The 19,581-nt window shown below is 39.8% G+C and overlaps 1 protein-coding gene across 1 annotated transcript; it reads left to right on the plus strand.

The window, feature by feature from the left end:
- Positions 1-266: 266 nt before the first annotated feature.
- VKORC1L1 (vitamin K epoxide reductase complex subunit 1 like 1) lies at positions 267-17,903 on the plus strand. Its single transcript, XM_030028180.2, has 3 exons — positions 267-493; positions 12,999-13,108; positions 13,800-17,903. The coding sequence occupies exons 1-3, from the start codon at positions 300-302 to the stop codon at positions 14,024-14,026; spliced, it is 531 nt and encodes a 176-aa protein (XP_029884040.1). The 5' UTR covers positions 267-299; the 3' UTR covers positions 14,027-17,903.
- Positions 17,904-19,581: the final 1,678 nt, after the last annotated feature.

Raw genomic sequence — 19,581 nt, forward strand, 5'->3', positions numbered from 1 at the left:
ATTTTCTTGCTGAAACCGGGGCGGGCGGGGGGGGGCAGCCCGGGCCGCGGGGGGGCCGCCCTGCAGTGCCGGCTGATGGCCGCCAGGCGGCGCCATAACGGCCCCAGCCGCGCCACGCCCCCCTCCCCTCCCCGCCTTGGCCTGACGTGACGTCGTCGCGGAGCGCCACGTCCGGCGCGATCGGCGGGGTGGGGCGGGAGAGGCGCGCCCGCCCAGCGAGCCAATGGGGTGTGGGCGCGCGTGCGCGGCTCGTCGGCGCCGGGCGCGCGTCGCGGGCTGAGGCGGAGGGAGGGGGTAAGATGGCGGCGCCCGTCCTGCTGCGAGTGTCGGTGCCGCGCTGGGAGCGGGTGGCCCGCTCCGCGGTGTGCGCGGCCGGCATCCTGCTCTCCCTCTACGCCTGCCACCTGGAGCGGGAGAAGGGCCGCGACCTCCACTACCAGGCCCTGTGCGACCTCAGCGAGCGGGTCCGCTGCTCCGCCGCCATCACCTCCAGGTGAGGCGGAGATGGGACCTGCCGCCGCCTCAGGCCGCCGCGGGGAGAAGGGGCTGGGGGCACGGGGAGCGGCGGGGCCGGGCCCTGGAGAGCGCTGCGTCCGGTGCCTCGGGGGCTAAGGCGGGGGCTGCTGGGAGTCCGGGCCGGTTCTGTGAGGGGGGCGGCGGCGGCGGTGGCGGAGGGCTTGGCCGATCGTGCGGGCGGCAGGAGCCTGCGGCTGCGGGCCGGGGCTCGTCCCGGGGAGGGCTTGCCTGGGGCACGGAGGGGGCTGGGCAGCTGGGCCTGTGCTGGGGGCCACAGGGCGGGCAGGCCGAGGAGGGGGGTGTCGGGGCTCCCGGTTTAGGCAGCCCCTTCGCTGGAGGGCTGGTGTGGGAACGGCTTTTTTTCGGGATCGCTACAGGCCGGAGGGTGAGGCACCTGCAATTTCTGTGTTGTAATCAATGGCAATTAGCTAGAGTGACAGGCACTTTAGTGGCAAATGCAGGTTAGAGTAAAATGCTGTAGGTGTGACTAGTGGTTGAGGCCAATGTAAACACGTACAATTGTAGGTGATTGGCTTTGGGTTGTTTTAATCGGAGTATCTGAATTGCATTTTCATTGTAATGTCACCTGGCAGCAAAGAAGATTGCGTTCGTGATACAGAGGAAGTGCTTACTTCAAGAGAGATTTGTATGCCTCGGCAGCAAGAGCCCAGTCCAAATCCTGATTTATTTTACAGGCTTCCTGTCAGTAATTACTTTACCACTTGTTTTCTAAAGGCCAGTGTTTCTTATTCCTGTTAGGAGAGTCGATGTATAAATTTTAATATGCTGCTAGCTTAACTCATTGTCAAGTAACTAGTTGATTGAATTACAATAATGAAAAGACTTAATCTGCTGTATAGTTAGAAGTTCTACCAGTATAAACATGGTACAGGAAATACTTTCAGGTGTATTTTGGCCAAGAAACTCTCCTAAAAGCGTATTCTCAAGTATTTCAACTAAAGAAATAAGATTATTTGTCCAGTAGTCTCAAAACTGCTCTGTGCACATATATATGTATGTACGTGTCTGCGTATGCATATATATTTGTGTGTGTGTATATATATAGGCATATAAAGACATATGCAAAGGCATCCACAAGTAAGGAGCTGGGAAGGGGAGGGGTTTGGTTCTTCAGCAAATGTAGGTGTTAAATGCTTCCTTTTTTTTAATGAGAATTTTGTTATTATCATGTTAGTGCCTTCACCTGAATGAGTACTTGAGATTCCACCCCCCCACCCCCTCTTCAGTGTAACCTGCATAAAAGCTGTCACAGTTTTTATAAAGGTACTTGCTGTATTGTCATAACAAGCCAGTGGCGGAGAATATGCCCATACTCTGTCAAGGTGGAAGCTGGTGAAATTGTTTAGGCAAAACATACAGGGAACTCTTATTCTTAAAACCACTTCTGAGGTGACAGAAGTGGGATTGTGTTATGTTACAAAGAGATGTGTATCTGTGGGTGTCTGAAAGGAGGCTCTTGTGATTGAATGAGGGCTTTAACTCTGCTTTTCTGTCTGTCACCAGGTAATCTTTAGTTTGTGAAGGTGCTTGTTCATGTCTCTATTTGAGAAATGTCCCAAAATGAGAAGACTCAATCTAAACAGGAAGAAGGCTTTTATAATCTTGCCAGATAACTTAAATTTATAAATTAAAATTATGCATAGGCTACTGAGATTAAACCATGTGAGTATTGTCAGTAATATAAGTTTTACCACAGCTATAGAGGCAAAAAGAGAATAACAGGGATTTAAGCACCTAAGTAGCCTCTGTAGTAGTCTGTTCCTGTATAGAATTGGTCCTTCATTAGCTTTTTATTGTTACTGCAAATGCTGCTATTGAGACTGGGAATTTGAAGTAATAGTTTTAATGCATGTTTACTAAATGCTTTGAAGAAGTAAAATAATTCCAATTATATCTTTAAGTACTTCTAATTATGGAATAATGCTTGGTAATTATAGTGTTCATTAGTTATGCTGCAGCTGAAACCTTGAGTATGCCATGGTAAGACCTGTGAACATTTTACTGCAGGAATTCTCTATAATAATATGGACAGTTAGGGATAAAAATCAACTAAAAGCTCACTAGCAGTTGCTAGGAGAATCATGCTTAAAGACTGAAGTATTGCAGATGTCAGGATAGCTCATGGTAATTACAGCAGGTGGTAAAAGGAGTTTGTGGGAAAGGAGTGTGCAAGTTCTGTTCAGTCAAACCATATTTGGAGAAGAATGTGCTTTTAGCGCTGTACAGGACACAGACTAAAAAGGAGTATTGCTTTAAAACTAAGACAAGAGGGCAAGCTATTAAACTTTGAAGTAAGAATAACATTGAAAGAAATTAATCTTATTTCCATGTTGCCACAGCTCCCTATCCATCAGTCATTCTCTCTGTTCAATTGAATATTCCTTGTTACTACCATGTATCACCAAAGTTTCTCTGAAACTTGATTTCTGAAAGGAACTTTTAACTACTGTTTAGATTTCTCCAAGATAGCAGGTTTCAAATATGGTATTCCAGCATTTTCACATGTAATGCAGATTCTTTTCTCATTAAGCTGTTATACTGGCAATCACAAATTATTTGATTTAGCTGATTAGCAGAGTTAACTCTACGGAGTTAAATGGGTGACAAACTTGTACTTTGTGGCTTTTACTGGCTTCTAGAGTGTTCATTTGGTTGTGTGACTTTTTATTTAGGCTAGATTTACTAACAGAACTTGGAATGTAATGATCTTAACATCTCAAGTGTTGCCGCTAGCAGTGGACTGAAAAGCACATCGCAGTGTTGAGATTAATTTTAACTGTATAGAATAATTAGAATAAATTAGTGTATTCTTCCCTGAGCCGAGTTACTTTGGAACCAAGTTCTGGTCTTTGGGGAGGATTTTTTTCCCTAATAAGCTGTTAGTATTTCCAAATCTTGCTTTTAAGCCAAATCTGGTATTGGCACAACAATGAGAACAGAAATGTTGTAAAGATTACCAGCATGCAGAGGGAGGAGTGTGGAAAAATCTTGTATCAGAGACTGACTCATCCAGAAGATTATGTTGGAGAGATATCTTCCTAGTATCCCTTATTCAAAATATTAATGGTCAGCACGTTTCAAGCTTTTATCATGGGGAAAGTTCACTAGATAGTTTAGAAAGAAAAACAGCTAAGGACTGTATAATGACCACTGTCATTTTCCAAGAAGAAATAAGGGAAGGTATTAGGGAAATAATTGGCAATTGCTCTAGGTGTTTTAAGTGAATTGCTCTCTTGTATTTGAGAATAATTAAGTGCCAAGAATGGCTTTATTTATAATAAAACTGGCTAATAGCAGTTCCTAAAAAATCTTTTAGGTTTTGCTGTTATAATAGTTTCACAGAGGGAATTAAACTAATAGACAAGTTTCAAGTCATATGGATAGTGCTATGGTTTGAAACAAAATGTGGTATTTAAGTAGTAATGCAGAGACCCAGAGCTTTTTGCTTTGTTCTTTTGTGTGCCCTGGGAGACTTTTGAGTCTTCTGATGTGTTTCTACTTTCTGTCTTGATTAATTTAAGGTTCCTGCAGAGCAGATTAGTGGATGGCTCTTTTTGAAGGAAGTTTTGTAGCCTGGCATGTGTCAATGCTGTCACAACTTTAATACAGACTTAAGATAGCTGGCATGAATGACCAAAGGGCACATGTCACTGTATCTTTAGCAATATTTGTAGCTTTTGGCCAGCTGCATAAGTCAAGAGGTTTGGAAATAGTCAATATTGATCTATGTTAACATCTCCAGCTGACTTACTGAAGAAGTCCTAGAGTCAAAATAGGATTTTAAGAATCTGTGTTCTTCTGGATATAATTTGATACATGACACATTTTAGGGATTCCCTGTTCTGAACTTCATGCTAATGTGCAAGGATTGTCATCCTGTATTTGAGCCACTCTTCCTGTTCTGAAAAATGCCTGTCTGCCTTACATCTTCTAGTGGATGCATCAAAGTAATCATCTGGTAGTCCTTGAAAATGTACATCTGTATAATTTTGCGTGTGTTGTGGACAGATCTGTGCAGACATGCAGTTGTTTTACTGGATTTGCCAAGCGTGGCCTGTGACAACTGTAGTGTTATTGTATTGTTCTGCTCACCTTTGTAAATCATTTTAAGCAGTGAGTTTAGACCTGTGTAAAAGTTAGTTTAAATTTCTCAGTCTTGTGACATAGTACTTCAGCGCCATGTTGTGTGAGTGTAATCATGCTGGTGTAGAGCTTACTCCTCTGCAGAATGGGCATGCAATTATGCTATAAGATATTGCAGTTAAAACTTTGACCAGTGCTGTTTCTTCAGTGAAGCACACCTTGCTAGAACTATTGATCTGGTGCATCTTTATAGAGCGCAGACCATGACAGAGATCAAGTTGACAAGAACAACCCCATTATCTAGGAAAGTGGGACATGGAAGAAAACTTCTTTGACCTCCTCCCTAACCTGATGTTTATGTTGCAGGTTCCCATTCAGTTCTGTTGTGGGGCAGTTCCTGTAAACTTGATGTCTGTCAAGTTTGCTTGATTCCAGGTTAAGAACATTTTATAGCAGTTATCTTTCATATTAATGGTAAGTTCCTGATGTCGTAGCATTTTTTATTTTATTGCTGTACCTGCAAGCAAGCATTCAGATATGTTTGACGTTGACAGCTGCAATTGTTAGTGACTGATGTAAGGTGAGAAATGGTAAAAGTAACTTTATGCAGGTAGTGGGAAAAGCTTGTCTAGTCTCTTCTTGTGAACCAGTGCACACAGATGAGGCCCATGTGCTTTTTTTGAAATTTTACTAGTTTTGCAAGTCTCTGCTCTTTTCTAGTCAGTAATATCTTTAACCTGAGCCAAGTTAATTGTTTTTGTTAGGCATTTTCGATTCTGCATAGAAAAAGGTAAAAGTTTAGTCAAACTGCTGAAGGGCAGTGTGTGGAGCAGCTGGTGGTCATACAACAGGAATCATATTTGTGGTTCTTAGGCTACTGAAATAGTTTACATGAAAATGTTGCCTCCTGAGACTCAGCTATAATCTGTAATTTAATATCAGTGGTTGTTTATTTCCAAGGTCTGCAAATTGTTAGAGAGCAGGTGTAACGGTGCTTCTTCAGTTATTCTGTAGCAAGGATTCATTGTTTTTGCTGTCTGAGGGAAGGTTTGAAGATCTCTGGTTAGTTGATTGGGCAGGGGGAAATTGGTGTAGACAGAATCCATCTAGTACGTCAAGCGCATTGGTTCAGCAGGATTTGGAGTGCTGCAGGTTCAAGATGATGGTGAATTGGCATAGCTGTAGATACTTAAGTGTGATAGAAGTTTTACAGCTAAGGAAACTGAGCCAAAAAAGCGCAAACAACTTGAGGCCAAGATAGGTTGTATTATTCTGCTTTTTTAGCCTGGTTTCTAGAGAAGATTTTGCCTTTGTGTGTTGTGTATTAATAATTTATTTTATAATTTTTCAATTTTTTTAATGGCAAAATTTAACAAAGGATACAAGTTACTGAAGTTTTGTAGAAACAGATTTGGTGCCAAAGGCGAGGGGAGAGACGCTCAAAAGTAACACCTCTGCTGAAGGGAAAAAAAACAAACCTACTGTGTGAGCTAAGGTTATCTGTCCCATTTGGTCTGCCAGCCAGCACATGTGCAAACAGAACTCGGACAGAACTGATAGGTAATGGACTTGACTGGGGAGGCAGGGTGCTGGAGGGTGTGAGCTGAGAGGGATCTGGAAGTTATTCCGTGTGCTGGGGAAGGAAGGTGTTTCAGGAACCTTTGTAGAAAACCAGCTTCATTAGTTCTGAAGCAAGTTGTTCCCAAAGCAGCAGAAGCTGATAGTTCAAGCAATTTTTGTCTCGTCTTTTTAACAGAAGACTGATGGCTTAATACTTCAGACTGATATAATATATAGTGGCTGAGGCACAACTTTTATAAAATACAGGAGTACCCTAGCTACGTGAGTCTTTTTTTTTTTTTTTTTTTCCCCCAACCTTATGGTATATACATGAACATGTGTATTTTTGCTTTTCATAAATAATAATATTTCTAGCTTGGCTGGAATTTTCAATAGGGCTGAGAATTATTTTGCCTGATGCAAAGTAAATTTAACAAACTGCCTATAGTTCAAATTTGGGCTTCGTTTATGATAGCTTCATAGAAGAGATTATGTGGAAGGAATACAATGCAGTTGGCTTGTAGCTTGAATAACCAGTGCTTCTGTAAAGACTGCTATAAAATAATTAACCACTGTCTGCTTGAGATTTTGCTGATCTAGACACTGCGATTTTTTTCAGACTGTTTCTGAGGTAGAGCTGGAGGATATATAGAACAAAATTGCATTTGTTTATGGTAAATACTGCTAATAGATTTAAACATGAAATTAAGTGTATCAAAATTTTTGAGCACTCTTGGCAAGTTTACAAATGGGAATTTTTAATCTCCTTTCTTTCTCATGGCTTCTAATTGAAGGCTTTTACTTAATTTATTAAAACTGTTAGAGTAGCCTAAGCAACCTTGTAACAATGAACTAGGTTTAATCCAAAATCCTCTAGTGAAGCTGTAAAGAAGCTGCAGCTGAAGTTTCTTAACATTGCTAAGTATTAACATGCTCCAGATCCTTTGACCTTTACATGAGCTTTTCACTGAAGGCAACGCGTAAGCATAGGCCAGCTTTACTCCCCTCCTGAGAACTTTCATTCTGTACTGTGACTTATATCAGAAGTCAGATGACACTTAAGGAAATGTGCATATCACTTGTCAAGTGTAAGTGTTTTTTATTTTATTTATTGTTTCCTCAGGGTTACAAAGTGGTAAATGGTGCTTGCTGTTGATAACAAAATAATTCTTATGGGATGAAAAATAATCCTGAAATGAGGGCCTTCAAGTAATCTACTACTACTCAGAAAACAAAACTTGCGTTCTTTATTTACAGTTCTCTGAAAATATAATCTTTTTTTATTATTATTTTTTGCCCTTTTCATTGCAGCAAACCTAAAAATTGAGAGAGAGAAATGTGTTAGAAAACCTGCCGCTGCAGTGTTCTCAGACTTTGAATCATACATGCCATTTAATAATCTGGTCTCCTGAAGAATTTGATAGCATATTCAACGAGACATTTAGGAGACTAGAATGTGAACTGGGAAGTATGTGTGCTTTGTTCAAGACAGCTGCTACTTGCTGTTGTCAGGAACATGGTACTGAAGCTAGCTGGACTTGACCTGATCTAGTATGGTTATTTTCATGTTAAAATGAATGTACAGTAGTGTTGTGGTTTAACCCCAGCCAGCCACTAAGCACCATGCAGCCACTCGCTCGCTCCTGCCCCACCCAGTGGGATGGGGGAGAGAATTGGAAAAAAAGTAAAACTCGTGGGTTGAGATAAGAACTGTTTAATAGAACAGAAAGGAAGAAACTAATAATGATGATGATAATAATAATAAAAGGATTGTAATATACAAAACAAGTGATGCACAATGCAATTGCTCACCACTCCCTGACCGATGCCCAGTTAGTTCCTGAGCAGCGATCCCTCCCAGCCCCACTTCCCCCAGTTTATATACTGGGCGTGATGTCCCATGGTATGGAATACCCCTTTGGCCGGTTTGGGTCAGCTGCCCTGGCTGTGTCCCCTCCCAACTTCTTGTGCCCCTCCAGCCTTCTTGCTGGCTGGTCATGAGAAGCTGAAAAATCCTTGACTTAGTACAAACACTACCTAGCAACAACTGAAAACATCAGTGTGTTATCAACATTCTTCTCATACTGAACCCAAGACATAACACTGTCCCAGCTACTAGAAAGAAAATTAACTCTATCCCAGCCAAAACAAGAACAACTAGTTAGTTCTTCTCTTAACATGAGGACTAAGGATTCCCAAGTGAAATTGAGGTGATGTGATTCTGGCATTCATCACTGGAGGATGTTGTGGAGGTCAAAAGTATGTATTCAGAAGGCATCTAGGTACATTCAGGAAGGCTTCAAGGTAGGCTACTGAGCGTGTAGATGCAGGTGAAACCCCAGTTCAGAAGTTTCTTAAGCTGATTCTTAATGATAATTGAGGTCAAGGAAAGCATCTTGTGGAACGATCTTTTTGTTAAAGCCCTTAAAAACATCTCCTGCAGGTAACTGTCAGAATTGGGGTGCTTGGCTAGAAAAAAACAGCATAGCATTTCTTACAGAGAGTGGATGATATAATCTTGACTCCTGGCTAAATACATACTTTTTGTTTGTTTGTTTGATTTGCTGTGTTTGGCAGGCTTGGAATTCTGTTGCTTTTTGAGCCAATACTGATAACTCTTACAGCTTTTAACTTGTTAAACATGGAGGTTGTTTGCTTGTCCTTTAAAATGACTGAAATACTAGTGTCCTGCTTGAGGTTCTCTTGGTTACCTTTCTGACAGTCGTATTGTCCCTGCTAAATTATGGTAAAATGTTTAGAGTTAAAGTGTACTCCCATAATACGCTGTTCTGGAACACAGAGGATATTCATAATTGTGCAAAAGAGGTAATGATTTAACAGTATAAGATTTTATTTGAGATATGTCACTTGTGGATCAAAATTACCTCTGTTCTTTTCTTCCTGTTAAGAAGTGTCAAGTGCATGCAAATACTGCTTTAAACTTCTAAAAATGCAACACTTCTGAGCTTTGTTAAATATCACAAACAAAAAGGGACACTGTTTAGAGGGTGGATAATATTTTTCAAGACCTCCTTTTGATAAAAGGAAATGCACATTGGACTAAAAGTCACTGTAGTATTCAATTTTAGATGTTAGAAAACTACGTGAACAGTTCTAAACACTTTGTCTTGGATTTCTTGAATCACTTCTGAAAACTTTTTTCAAGAACATTCAGAGTTGTACCTGCAAATGAGAAGTGAAGCAGGCTGTCCTGTTGAACAGAGAGGGAATTTGAGTTACTTGAAACATACAGGAAGATGTAAAGATTTATTTTAAAATTTCCTTGAAGTTAGTTCAGAATGCTTTTTTTTTTTTTTTCCTATTAGGAGTGAAACTCGGGTGTGGCAAAAGTAGGCTTGCCACATGTGTTTGTCATAGTGCTCTGAATCATGCAGGGTGACTTCATGATTTTCACAACAGATCAACTGACTGCTTCAGGATGGGGAGCCACAAGTCAGTACCAGGAAAAAGTTGGTGATGTTGGACTATGCTTTTATCTTGCTGTGCAAGCAGCTCTTTAATTAGTGCAGTTCATTTTACTTAGCATTCTGTATCCAAAAAAATTGATCCAAGTTAACAATAGTTCTTGTCTTTCTTATAAAGAATATAATTTACAAGTTCCACGAAGAACTTCTGAGCAGTTTATAGTCCTTTTTACTGATGTTTTATTTCTTGGAGTTTATTGTTAGGATTGCAGTCTTTCTTCTTGCTATTTGTTTGCCATGTGGTTTTAGACTTTCAAAGTAATCATAATTCAGGTGTGATTTGCATGCTTTTGATGTGAGAAGGAAGATTTTCATACTCAGTCCTCTTCCTTCCTCCAGTTGTTTGTGAAAGTACTTGGTTCATTGTGGGTTTTGGGACCTCCTTGATGTTAGGAGATGATTTAGCCTCTTCAGTGGAGAAATTAGATGGAAATAGAAATATACGAAGTCTAAATATTTTGCTTTTCAGTTTGATGCAGAAAACTTCCTCACACTTCCAATGTTATAAGGCTGGAAAAAGTGCTTCGTCCTAACCCACAGGCTCCTTAGCCGTCTTGAAGTCTGTGGAATAAGATGCGAGATTAGAGCTGTACTCTGTGGACTGAAATTTAATACTTGATGTCCTTAAAGCTGCTACAAGGCCAACAAGATAGTTAATGAACTATTGCATGTGGGAAAAGCTTTCACCATGCTCTGACCTTCTTGCAGCTATGAACAGATCCCTTGGGGACACTGACTGTCAGGAAGGGCTTCAACTCGTTATCTTTCTGTTAACAACAATTTATTCACTTGCAGAATAACTGTAGGGTCAGATTCTGTAGTCTAAAGTTTCTGATGTTTTAAGCTGAGTTTGCTCTCAAACGCGACAGGATCTCATGAGCATCAGAAGTGAGAGCATACAGCTAGGGCAGGGAGAGGGTAGGAATTTAGCCTAGCTCAAAGTAACTGTAGGATGCTGATGTTGAACCACAGACTTAGGCACACTTTGAGCTACACTCACTGTTTAGTCTCTCAGTAAGGAAAGCCTGAGTGTGTTCAAACAGAGTTTAATGTCATCCTACAAAGAATTCTCTCGTGGAGACTAGAACAATGAACTGCACCTGGATAGTAAGCTGAAGCATCTATAAATGTGGTAATACAGAAAAATAAAAATAGACTATTAAATGCAAAATGGTGATACCTTTAATATATTTGTCTGGCTCTTTAATAGTGCATTTGCTAGCTGGACAACATGAGACAATTGTTACATGTGTTGTGACGATCTTATCAAAGTAGGGCTTAAAAAAACAACCAGTTCTCACTTAAAATCCAGATAACATTCAATGTGTGGGAGGAAAGTCTCGTCATAGCTGGGATTCTTTGGAACTTGCAGTATTTCTTTATAATGTTTGCTTATGTATTGTTGCACGGTGTTTTGTCTTTTTTTAAAATGCCACGCTTTTGGAAGTGTGGCTCCCTTAGCTGTGAAGTGTTGCACTTGCATCTCTATAGCTGCTTTTCCAGATCTTTGGTATCCATCCTTGATGCAACTTTGCCCACAAACTAAAATAAACTATACTATACGCTAACTGGGACTGTTTGCCTTCATGTGCTGCAGGGAGGATGTATAACCAGCCTTGTCCCCCACGGTTTGTGTAGCCCCAAACTTGCACTGGGGTGACTGCAGGGAGTGAGGCAGTATTGCACTGCTCCTCCCAGCAATTAACTTTGTGTCATTCTGACCCTTTGCAGCTCTGGGATGTGAGCCATTGTCCCCATGGTAAAGCAAGTGTTGGCCTTTTCTATGCTGGCTTGAAGCTTTATATTTGCACATTAAGTTTCACTTCAGTTGTTTACAAGATTTGAGACCAAACTAGTTGAAAGTATGTTTGGGTTTTTTACTGTTTATGCAGTAAACATGCTTTCTAGGAATTGGTACCTAATTCTCTGCTCAGTTTCTTCGGGAGAAGAGCACAAGACTTGGGTATAATAGTTAATTGCAGACAGTTACTAAGTTTGAATTAAAATGATTAATTTGAATGTATTTTGAAAATATTGCACAAATGGCTGTGAGATTATGAAGTATTTTGGAGATAGTATTAAATTGTACTTATTGTGGTATCTTTCTCATGCGAGGAAACTGCTTGTAATGTGGTGGTAGCCTTTCACTGGTCTCGGATGTATGGTGAAATATATCAGCAATGTTCCTGTAGTGTGCAGAGAGCAAACCTATGCTGTGTCTTGGTTTAGTAGAACCATTGCATCTAGTACAACAAGCTATTCGGAAACTGCACTTCTGTTGGCATAAATGTAACACAGTAGTGTTTTCTGCTGCAACAGAAGTGAGGAATTGCGCTTTTTTTTTTTATATAGTTACGTGACAGTTAACCTGATAATGTAAACCTAGCCTTGCATTTATGTAGTGCTTGACTTGATGCTCCAAAGACATGCTGGCAGATATCCTAACATTCTCTTGTAAGTGAATTAAGTTGCATGTTGAAGTAGTGTTAACTTTTCTTCATATTTTCAAGTGATGCTAATAAATATGGTCCTCACTTTGCTTTTACAAATAATGGCATGATTTGCCTTAGGGCATCAGATTAATGGTTTCTAGCACAAATACCTTTGCTAATTTAATCTTTTATCCCCCTTGTTGCAGCAGCAGTTTTGTAGGGCTTGTGCCGCTTTCCACCTTATCACTAAAAAGTTGAAAGTCACTTTGTGGTTAAGGTACAAGTTCAAAATGTCACACTGTGCAAGGGCTATAACAAATGAGGTCTGTGAATCTTGTTATGGTACCATCCCCAGCTTGTCTGCTTGACAGATTTGGGTTCCTTCTGAGGTGTTAGACTGCTCAGGAGCAGCTGAAGTGCAAACATGTGTTCTGATTCGCTTGCTCTGATGCCAGTGAGGTAAGTGCTGGCAGAGGTGGTAACAACTACTTACCGTTTGTACCATTTTCCCTCAGCTGTATAGTGAGCATGTGTCCAACTTACTGTGGTAGAGAGAGCAGCTAAAGCTGTCAGTGGAGGAAGGAAGTGTTTATTTGACAAAAGAGCTTTAAACTACAACCCTAGGAAGCAGACGTGGTATTTGGTGAAGTTGCAGCTGGGTGAACTTGGTAGTTTCTAGTGTGTCAAATAACTTATATCAGCAATGAGTGGGACAAAGTTGTGCCTAGTGAAGCCCCTGTTGCAAGCTGCTTGGCTTTCCAAGATAGCCCTGAACTTTATATAGGACTGCAGTGGTCGTGTCAGAATATATTTATCTTCCCCGCCCCAGTGATGAATTGAAAATACTGGTGTAAAGCAATAGGTGCCCAAATACAAGTTAATTAGTTTCACTGTTTTACAGATGGGGTCGAGGATTCGGTCTGTTGGGTTCCATCTTTGGAAAGGACAGTGCAATAAATCAGTCAAACAGTGTTTTTGGACTCGTGTTTTATATACTACAAATGCTACTTGGTAAGTATTAATTCATTTTAGACCCTAAAGTATATAACAGGTCTGTGGTGATGGAGGAGTACATTATACATTATACCCAGATAAATGCATGTGATTTTTATCTTTTTTTTTTTTAGCACCAGTCTAATGATACACCTGTCCAACGGGCTTAAAAACCCAACTGAAAACAAGAGCAATTGCATTTTTTCCTGCTATGCTATTAAAATAAGTGTCATGACAGTTGCTGCACTGGTATTTTCACTTAATAATATTTAGCATTGGATTGCACAATAGAAAAGAGAGGAAATAAAAATGGAATTTACAAGTTTTGCAGGAGTAAGAGATAGCAGGCAAAAAAAGTGCATGAAGTGTAATGTATGCATATTTCTTTGTAACTATATGTTCTGCTATAAAGCTATTAATATCAATAGACATAACTTGACCAACCTGTAACTTTCCCATAACTCAGGAATACGGAAGATGGTAAATACTACACATACTTCTTATCAAAGGACTGTCATACAGAACCTAGAAGCTCCCCTCCAAATAGCGATTTGTCAGCCATCTTGAACGCATGGTATTTTAAACAGACTTTTACGTAATACAAACTTGCTGAGTAGCCTTCAGTTTGAATTAGAGCGCTTAGGCTTTTTGCTTTGTGTGGAAGGGGGGAATAAGAGCAGCGGTAGTAACTTTCTCTCTCTTGTTGCAGGTATGACAGCAAGTGCAGTAGCAGCTCTAATCCTCATGACATCCTCCATAGTGTCTGTAGTAGGGTCATTGTACTTGGCATACATTCTGTACTTCGTGCTGAAGGAATTTTGCATTGTCTGCGTCATCACATATTTGCTGAACTTCATTCTCTTTATCATCAACTACAAACGACTAGTTTATTTGAACGAGGCCTGGAAACGGCAACTCCAACCCAAACAGGAATAACGCCTGTTTGAACTTTTGACTGACAGTCTGAAGACCCAACTTCCATTAAGTTTATTTTGCAGTAATTTTTTATTCTCCATATCAGACACTTTCCCTGAGAATCATAACTGAATTTTTAATTATAAATTTGAAGGGGCCCTAGATAATTTTTTTGTGCTAATCTTCAATTTAAATGTGGTTATGAAAGAAAGCTCTAATACAATCAAAGACAAGCTTTAACTTTACTTTGAAGGAGTTTTAGCCACAGCAAAACCTAGACTCTCTCTTCCCCCTCCACTTGTGAAGTGGGTAACACTTGCTATAAAATATCCTGTATATAAATTCAGGTATAACGAGATGTGATCATGACATTAAATATTCTAGACTAGCATTACCATATTTAATGTTGCCATGTTTACAGTATGTGTATTACTTTTTTTTTTTTTAGCTGATGGACTTAGATTTGACTAGGACTTACACTGTAAATAAAATTAGAAATATTGGTTTCATCCCTGGAGAACTCACTGTACAATCAGTTTTGTTAGCCTAGGAGCTGTCAGAGTGTTCAGCTAATAGTCGACTGACATGATGGAAGAAGTGACCTCTGTAGAGAACACCGTGTTGCTGCACTCACTGCTAGTGCTTTCACAAGAATGATGGTTGGGATTTGTTCTTTTTTTTTTTTTTTTTTTTTGTCTCCAGTAACGAAAACGGAATTAAAGCTGAAACCTGAAGTATGTTCATTAAACCACAACTTCATTAATTTCTGTACAGAATGAAAATAGCTTAATGTGGTCAATAGAAAGCTGCCACCGGGATATTGTACGCAGATGGGGGGTTGGTGTATCAAAGAGTGTTCTTTGAAAGGACTTAATTTCCATGCAGAGCTGTTTCATTTTTAAACTGCGGTCAGACAGCCAGTGTTACTAATGTTTGATGTTATATGAATGCTGCAGTATAGAATTGCAATTTGCAGTGGAAACCACTGACTGAGTGGGATAACCAAGTAGTGCACTGAAGAAGCAGTTACTTAATTGATCTTCGTCAGGATCTTTGGTTTGTGCTATATTGGGAAATGAACTTTAGGCCTGACACACATGAGATCCCTTGGAAGAGCAACCTGTTTAGTCGGATAAGTAAGTAAATGTGCTCCTGAAAATGAAATGCGATATAGTGCTATCATTGCTCTTTCTAATAACTAATTGAAAAAGAATTAAACTGCAGATTTAAAGGAACAAAATTGTAAATGTTGTTTCTGCACTCGGTATTCTAAGGCTGAATGTTAAAAGTGCCTTCTGTCTTAAAATGTTAAACCAAATACTTTGTGTTGAACTTGGCAGGCAGAAGTGTCCTTGCTTTAAAAATGAACAAACAAACAAAATTCCCAGCAAACTTGCTGGGGATAGAAGAGTATTAAGAGATCTATTTTAGTTTTTAGACTGAGAAGTGGTAGCAATATTGTTTCAGTTAAGTTAAATCAATGCGATAGAACGTTGATGATGTGATTCGGAAAAGTAAAATACTTGTGTTTCCGACTCTGTGACACCAAAATGTATAGGTTCAGCTACTTTCTGTAATTGGTGCTGTGCTGCTTTTTGCCCTTGTCAGCTTCTAAATATGAAGAATTCCAACTGCATACCTGTTTATTTAAAGAATTAGTTTAACTAATTTTAGGATTTTTTTTTTCTTTAACATGAATGTCAGAGAGACACTTATGTTGTATGGCTAAGTGGATTATAAACACTAAGTTGCTGAGGATAAACTTGACTGTGAAACATGCAGTGTTCCGTAGAGAAAATAGAATTTTTAGATTGACTTCACAAAACAGTATTTAAATTACTACTGAAGTAATTTTCTGGTTTGTATCAAGGATGTAGGTGGAAACTGCTTTTATGTATAGAGTTCTGTGGTATGAGTAACATCTGTTGCATGTAACACTAAATTACTTGTCCCTCTTGTCTAACAGTTTTAGACAACAATTCATTAAATGCGTTTTGTATTGACCAGAGTATAGTTAAAGCTTGTCTTGATGTTTAGTTCTGTCTCTGAAATGCCTTGAACTTTGATATGAGGGGAGTGAATGATGTTAAACTGGTCCCTCAAGGCTTTACTTTGTTCTCTTACAAGCCTTGAGGCAATATCACTGTTTAATATGTTGTATAGATTTATTTTGATGCATTCCTGTGATCTACACTAAGGCATCTTTTTCATCCAAGGAAGAGGTGAACATGTGCTGCCTGAAATGGTTAGTCGCAGTGCTAATATCTCAGAACAAGCAGCAACGGAGACAAGTATAATCCATGATTACTTGGTCCAATTTCTGGGTGTAGCGCACACCCGAAAAAAGGAAAAAAAGCCCCATCAGCTGAAAGTATAGGTGTTGACTAACTTCGCTGTGTCTTGTGCTTGTCTGTGTGGGCATAGTCTGTTAATTCAGTTTGTTTAGTAAAATTGTTTAGGGCCAGATTTTCAGCAGTGGTGTCTGCAGTCCTTGTCTGTGTGCACATAGGGATCAAATGGAAATTGAGTTTGGTCTCTGGAAGAATTTGCAGCTACACTTCGTGCACGAACTTGCAAATCCGATCCTTAATTGTGAACTCTTCTTGTCTTGTGTGCTTTTCTTGCGGTTACTTTTTACTGGAAGTGATTTGCTAGAAATGGCCCTAACTCTTCTACTTTCTCTGTTGTGCTTCAGAAATGCAGTTGGCCTGAATAAAGGGCAAAATAATCTTAGCAGTAGAAATTTGGACCTTTTTGCTTCTAGTTCTTTGACTCTTTCCTTAGTGCTCCCAGTGATAGAAACAGCATATTTCTTCCAGTAAAATGGCTCAGGCTACAGTTACTAATGTGATGGAAATCAGATGAGTGCTTCATGCAACTGCCCCCTGCCTGCCCCCAGCCAAAACAAAAGTGGCAAATGTGTGGTTGATATTAATTTGACCCTTATGAATCCGAAAGCAAATTCTAAGCAATGGTGAGGATACAAGAGTATGGGTAAAAGCTAGTCAATAATACCTGGTCTGGCAGAAGGTCAGGGGGCGTGACACAGGTTCTGGTTGTGGTTTCAACACTCATGAGAATGGAGGGGGGAAAAAATCACAATATATAAACAGTGGTTATGAATTTGGGCTGCTCTTCCCCCTCCTTGGCTCTCAGAAGTTCTGCAGGGAGGGGCCAATTGGAAAGGCAAAAGAACCTCATCCCAAAACCTGCTTAGGAATTAAGCATTCCTGAAATCCTCTTACTGTAAGGTACTTGCTACTCTTAAGGCCAACGAAGCATTCAGGTCTCATTTAGGAAATGAATGTTCTTGGAAGTTTCTTACTGTAAAGTGTTTGCAACGCTAAGGCCAATGAAACATTCCCTACCACCTTTGATATCTAAAGTGACAATAAATCTCTCTTATTAGAAGATTTCTGCATACTGTAGTAAGCATTTGTCTTTTGCTGTACAGAGTCTCTCGATTGTTCAAAGAGATTGGTGAGGTGCTTCAGGCAGCACTTGATGCTCCTAATTTATATGGGCTAATGTCAAAGAGAGATCTAATAGCTTTGGTTCTGCCAATGTTGTTTAAACATGATCTAGACAAAACTGGTCCAGAAAAGATGAAGTATTCTGTTACCATAAAACTGTATTAAGCATGGCCTAAATATTAGGTGTTTGTTCTGTATAGTATGTTCCATCAACTATTTATTACTAGTGCTTTAAACTCCAAATTAAACATCCATTTAAATGGAGTCATTGGGCAGGTGTTCCTTTTATCAGTATAGGTTGAGAGATTCTCTATTGGAGGTTTAGGATACAATTTTGCTAACAGGTAAAACAATGTAAATATGTATGAATTCTATTTGTTGCACATAACTTTTTGGTATAAAAATAAATGTAGAAATGACCTGTGGACGTCTTGCTGCAATCATTCTTATGCTGCATTCATGCAGTCCAAACATAAGAGCTTGAATGAACCCAATCAGAGGCCTTTTTGGACTCAGTCTGAGCCTTAGAAACTGTTTTTAAAGTCAGTACTGTAATTCTGTTTCTAGAAATGTACTAAGTTGTGATTTTTTTTCAAAGACATTGTGTGTTAGCAGTAGAAGGGTTAAAGGACTTGGGACCCCAGAGATACCAGTTTATTGAATTTCTGCAGCTTCATTGTGTCTTGCTGAATGTTGTGTGCATATGGGTGTGTAAAGGTTGAGCAGCATTGACTTGAGGCTTTAACTGTTTACAGTTCTTTAAGCAACATGCAAAAAAACCTGTCAAGTATGTTATTTTTATCACTTCCTGCTTTCTTTGGTTCTGTAGGTCTGCTTTAACTCCACTCCAACAAGATCACAAAGTATCTGGAAACTGCTGTATGTTTTCCTGGATTTGGGGGGGAGGGAGGGAGCTGTTGGGGAAGGGTTGGATAGGCGGCTTGGGTTTACAATTGCACTGAGCTGTTAAGAACAAGCAGGAACTAAGACTCTGAAATGTGTGCTTACCATATGTGTGGATATTAAACTTTGCATCTGTTTTGTTGGACTGAATGAAAGTAACAGCTTTCTTTTCTGCAACCACACGCCCTGTGTGCTGTCCTAGGGATCTGAGCCCTAGTTTGTAACGAGTTAACAATGTCAAATCTTTATCTGTATTTTGATGTGGCAGCTGTTGGTATGTCATGTCTGTTGAGATGGGGACGAAAATTATTTAAAAAAACTTATGTCTAGAGATCAAGAAGTTGAAATTACTTTCCAACACTGGTAGGGGGCTAAAATATGGTATTCACTCTTATACCATGGTATATTTGAGCAAGTGTCTTTTTATTGTGGATAGACTTTTATATTCTGGTTTTTTAGTTATATAGAAAATCTGTAGACCTAACACGGTATAAGGAATGTTGATAGTATGTTTCTTCTTTTCCCTTAAAAACTCAAGAAAAATTGTTTACTGCAGACTTCAAAACATGTGGCAGTGTGGAAGGTGGTGTTGGTTTCTAATGTACCACATCTAAAGGAAAGAGAATTTGGCCACCACACAATACAAGAGCAAATATTTTCTTTATACTGGCAGATGTTTTGGTCACTTTCTTGAGATACTAGCAGAAGAGCCAGTTGCAGAAAAAGTAGTCATAGCAACAGTTTCACATAATATCTGTGAATCAGAATAATGAAACTACATAGTTGTGCCAACTTCCAAAATTCAGTAGGCAGCCTTCAATTTTGTGGTTCTGCTACAGGCAGCCTCCAATTTTGTGGTTCTTCTATGGGTGACGCTGCTCTTGGGACAACCCTGGGATGTTGCAATAAGAAGTTTGCAGACTAAGTGTTCTGAGCTCTTCTGTGAGTATTGGCATAATCTACTACAGTCTAAAGCCTGGCCTTTAGAGTCCTCTAAGACTGGTGTGCAGCCTGAAAGGGATGTTAATACACTACATTGCTGTCTAAAGTAGTGTGTGCGCATTCATTGACACATCACCCTACCCCAGAATGCTTCAGGCCAGCATCAAAAAGGTTTAGAACAAACTTACCCTCTAGACTACTAGTACTGTAGTACATAGTGACAATTTAATATGAAGGAAGCCCTTCCATGGTGGAAGG

Source organism: Aquila chrysaetos, chromosome 10, assembly GCF_900496995.4.
Source record: "Aquila chrysaetos chrysaetos chromosome 10, bAquChr1.4, whole genome shotgun sequence".
Classification (NCBI taxonomy): Eukaryota; Metazoa; Chordata; class Aves; order Accipitriformes; family Accipitridae; genus Aquila; species Aquila chrysaetos.

What these genes read in the sequence shown, in the direction of transcription:
- VKORC1L1 (XM_030028180.2), top strand. Translation starts at nt 300, where the DNA reads ATGGCGGCGCCCGTCCTGCTGCGAGTGTCGGTGCCGCGCTGGGAGCGG. An exon ending in TCCGCCGCCATCACCTCCAG is followed by an intron (nt 494 to 12,998) that starts GTGAGGCGGAGA and finishes ACTGTTTTACAG; the next exon opens with ATGGGGTCGAGGATTCGGTC. An exon ending in TATACTACAAATGCTACTTG is followed by an intron (nt 13,109 to 13,799) that starts GTAAGTATTAAT and finishes CTCTTGTTGCAG; the next exon opens with GTATGACAGCAAGTGCAGTA.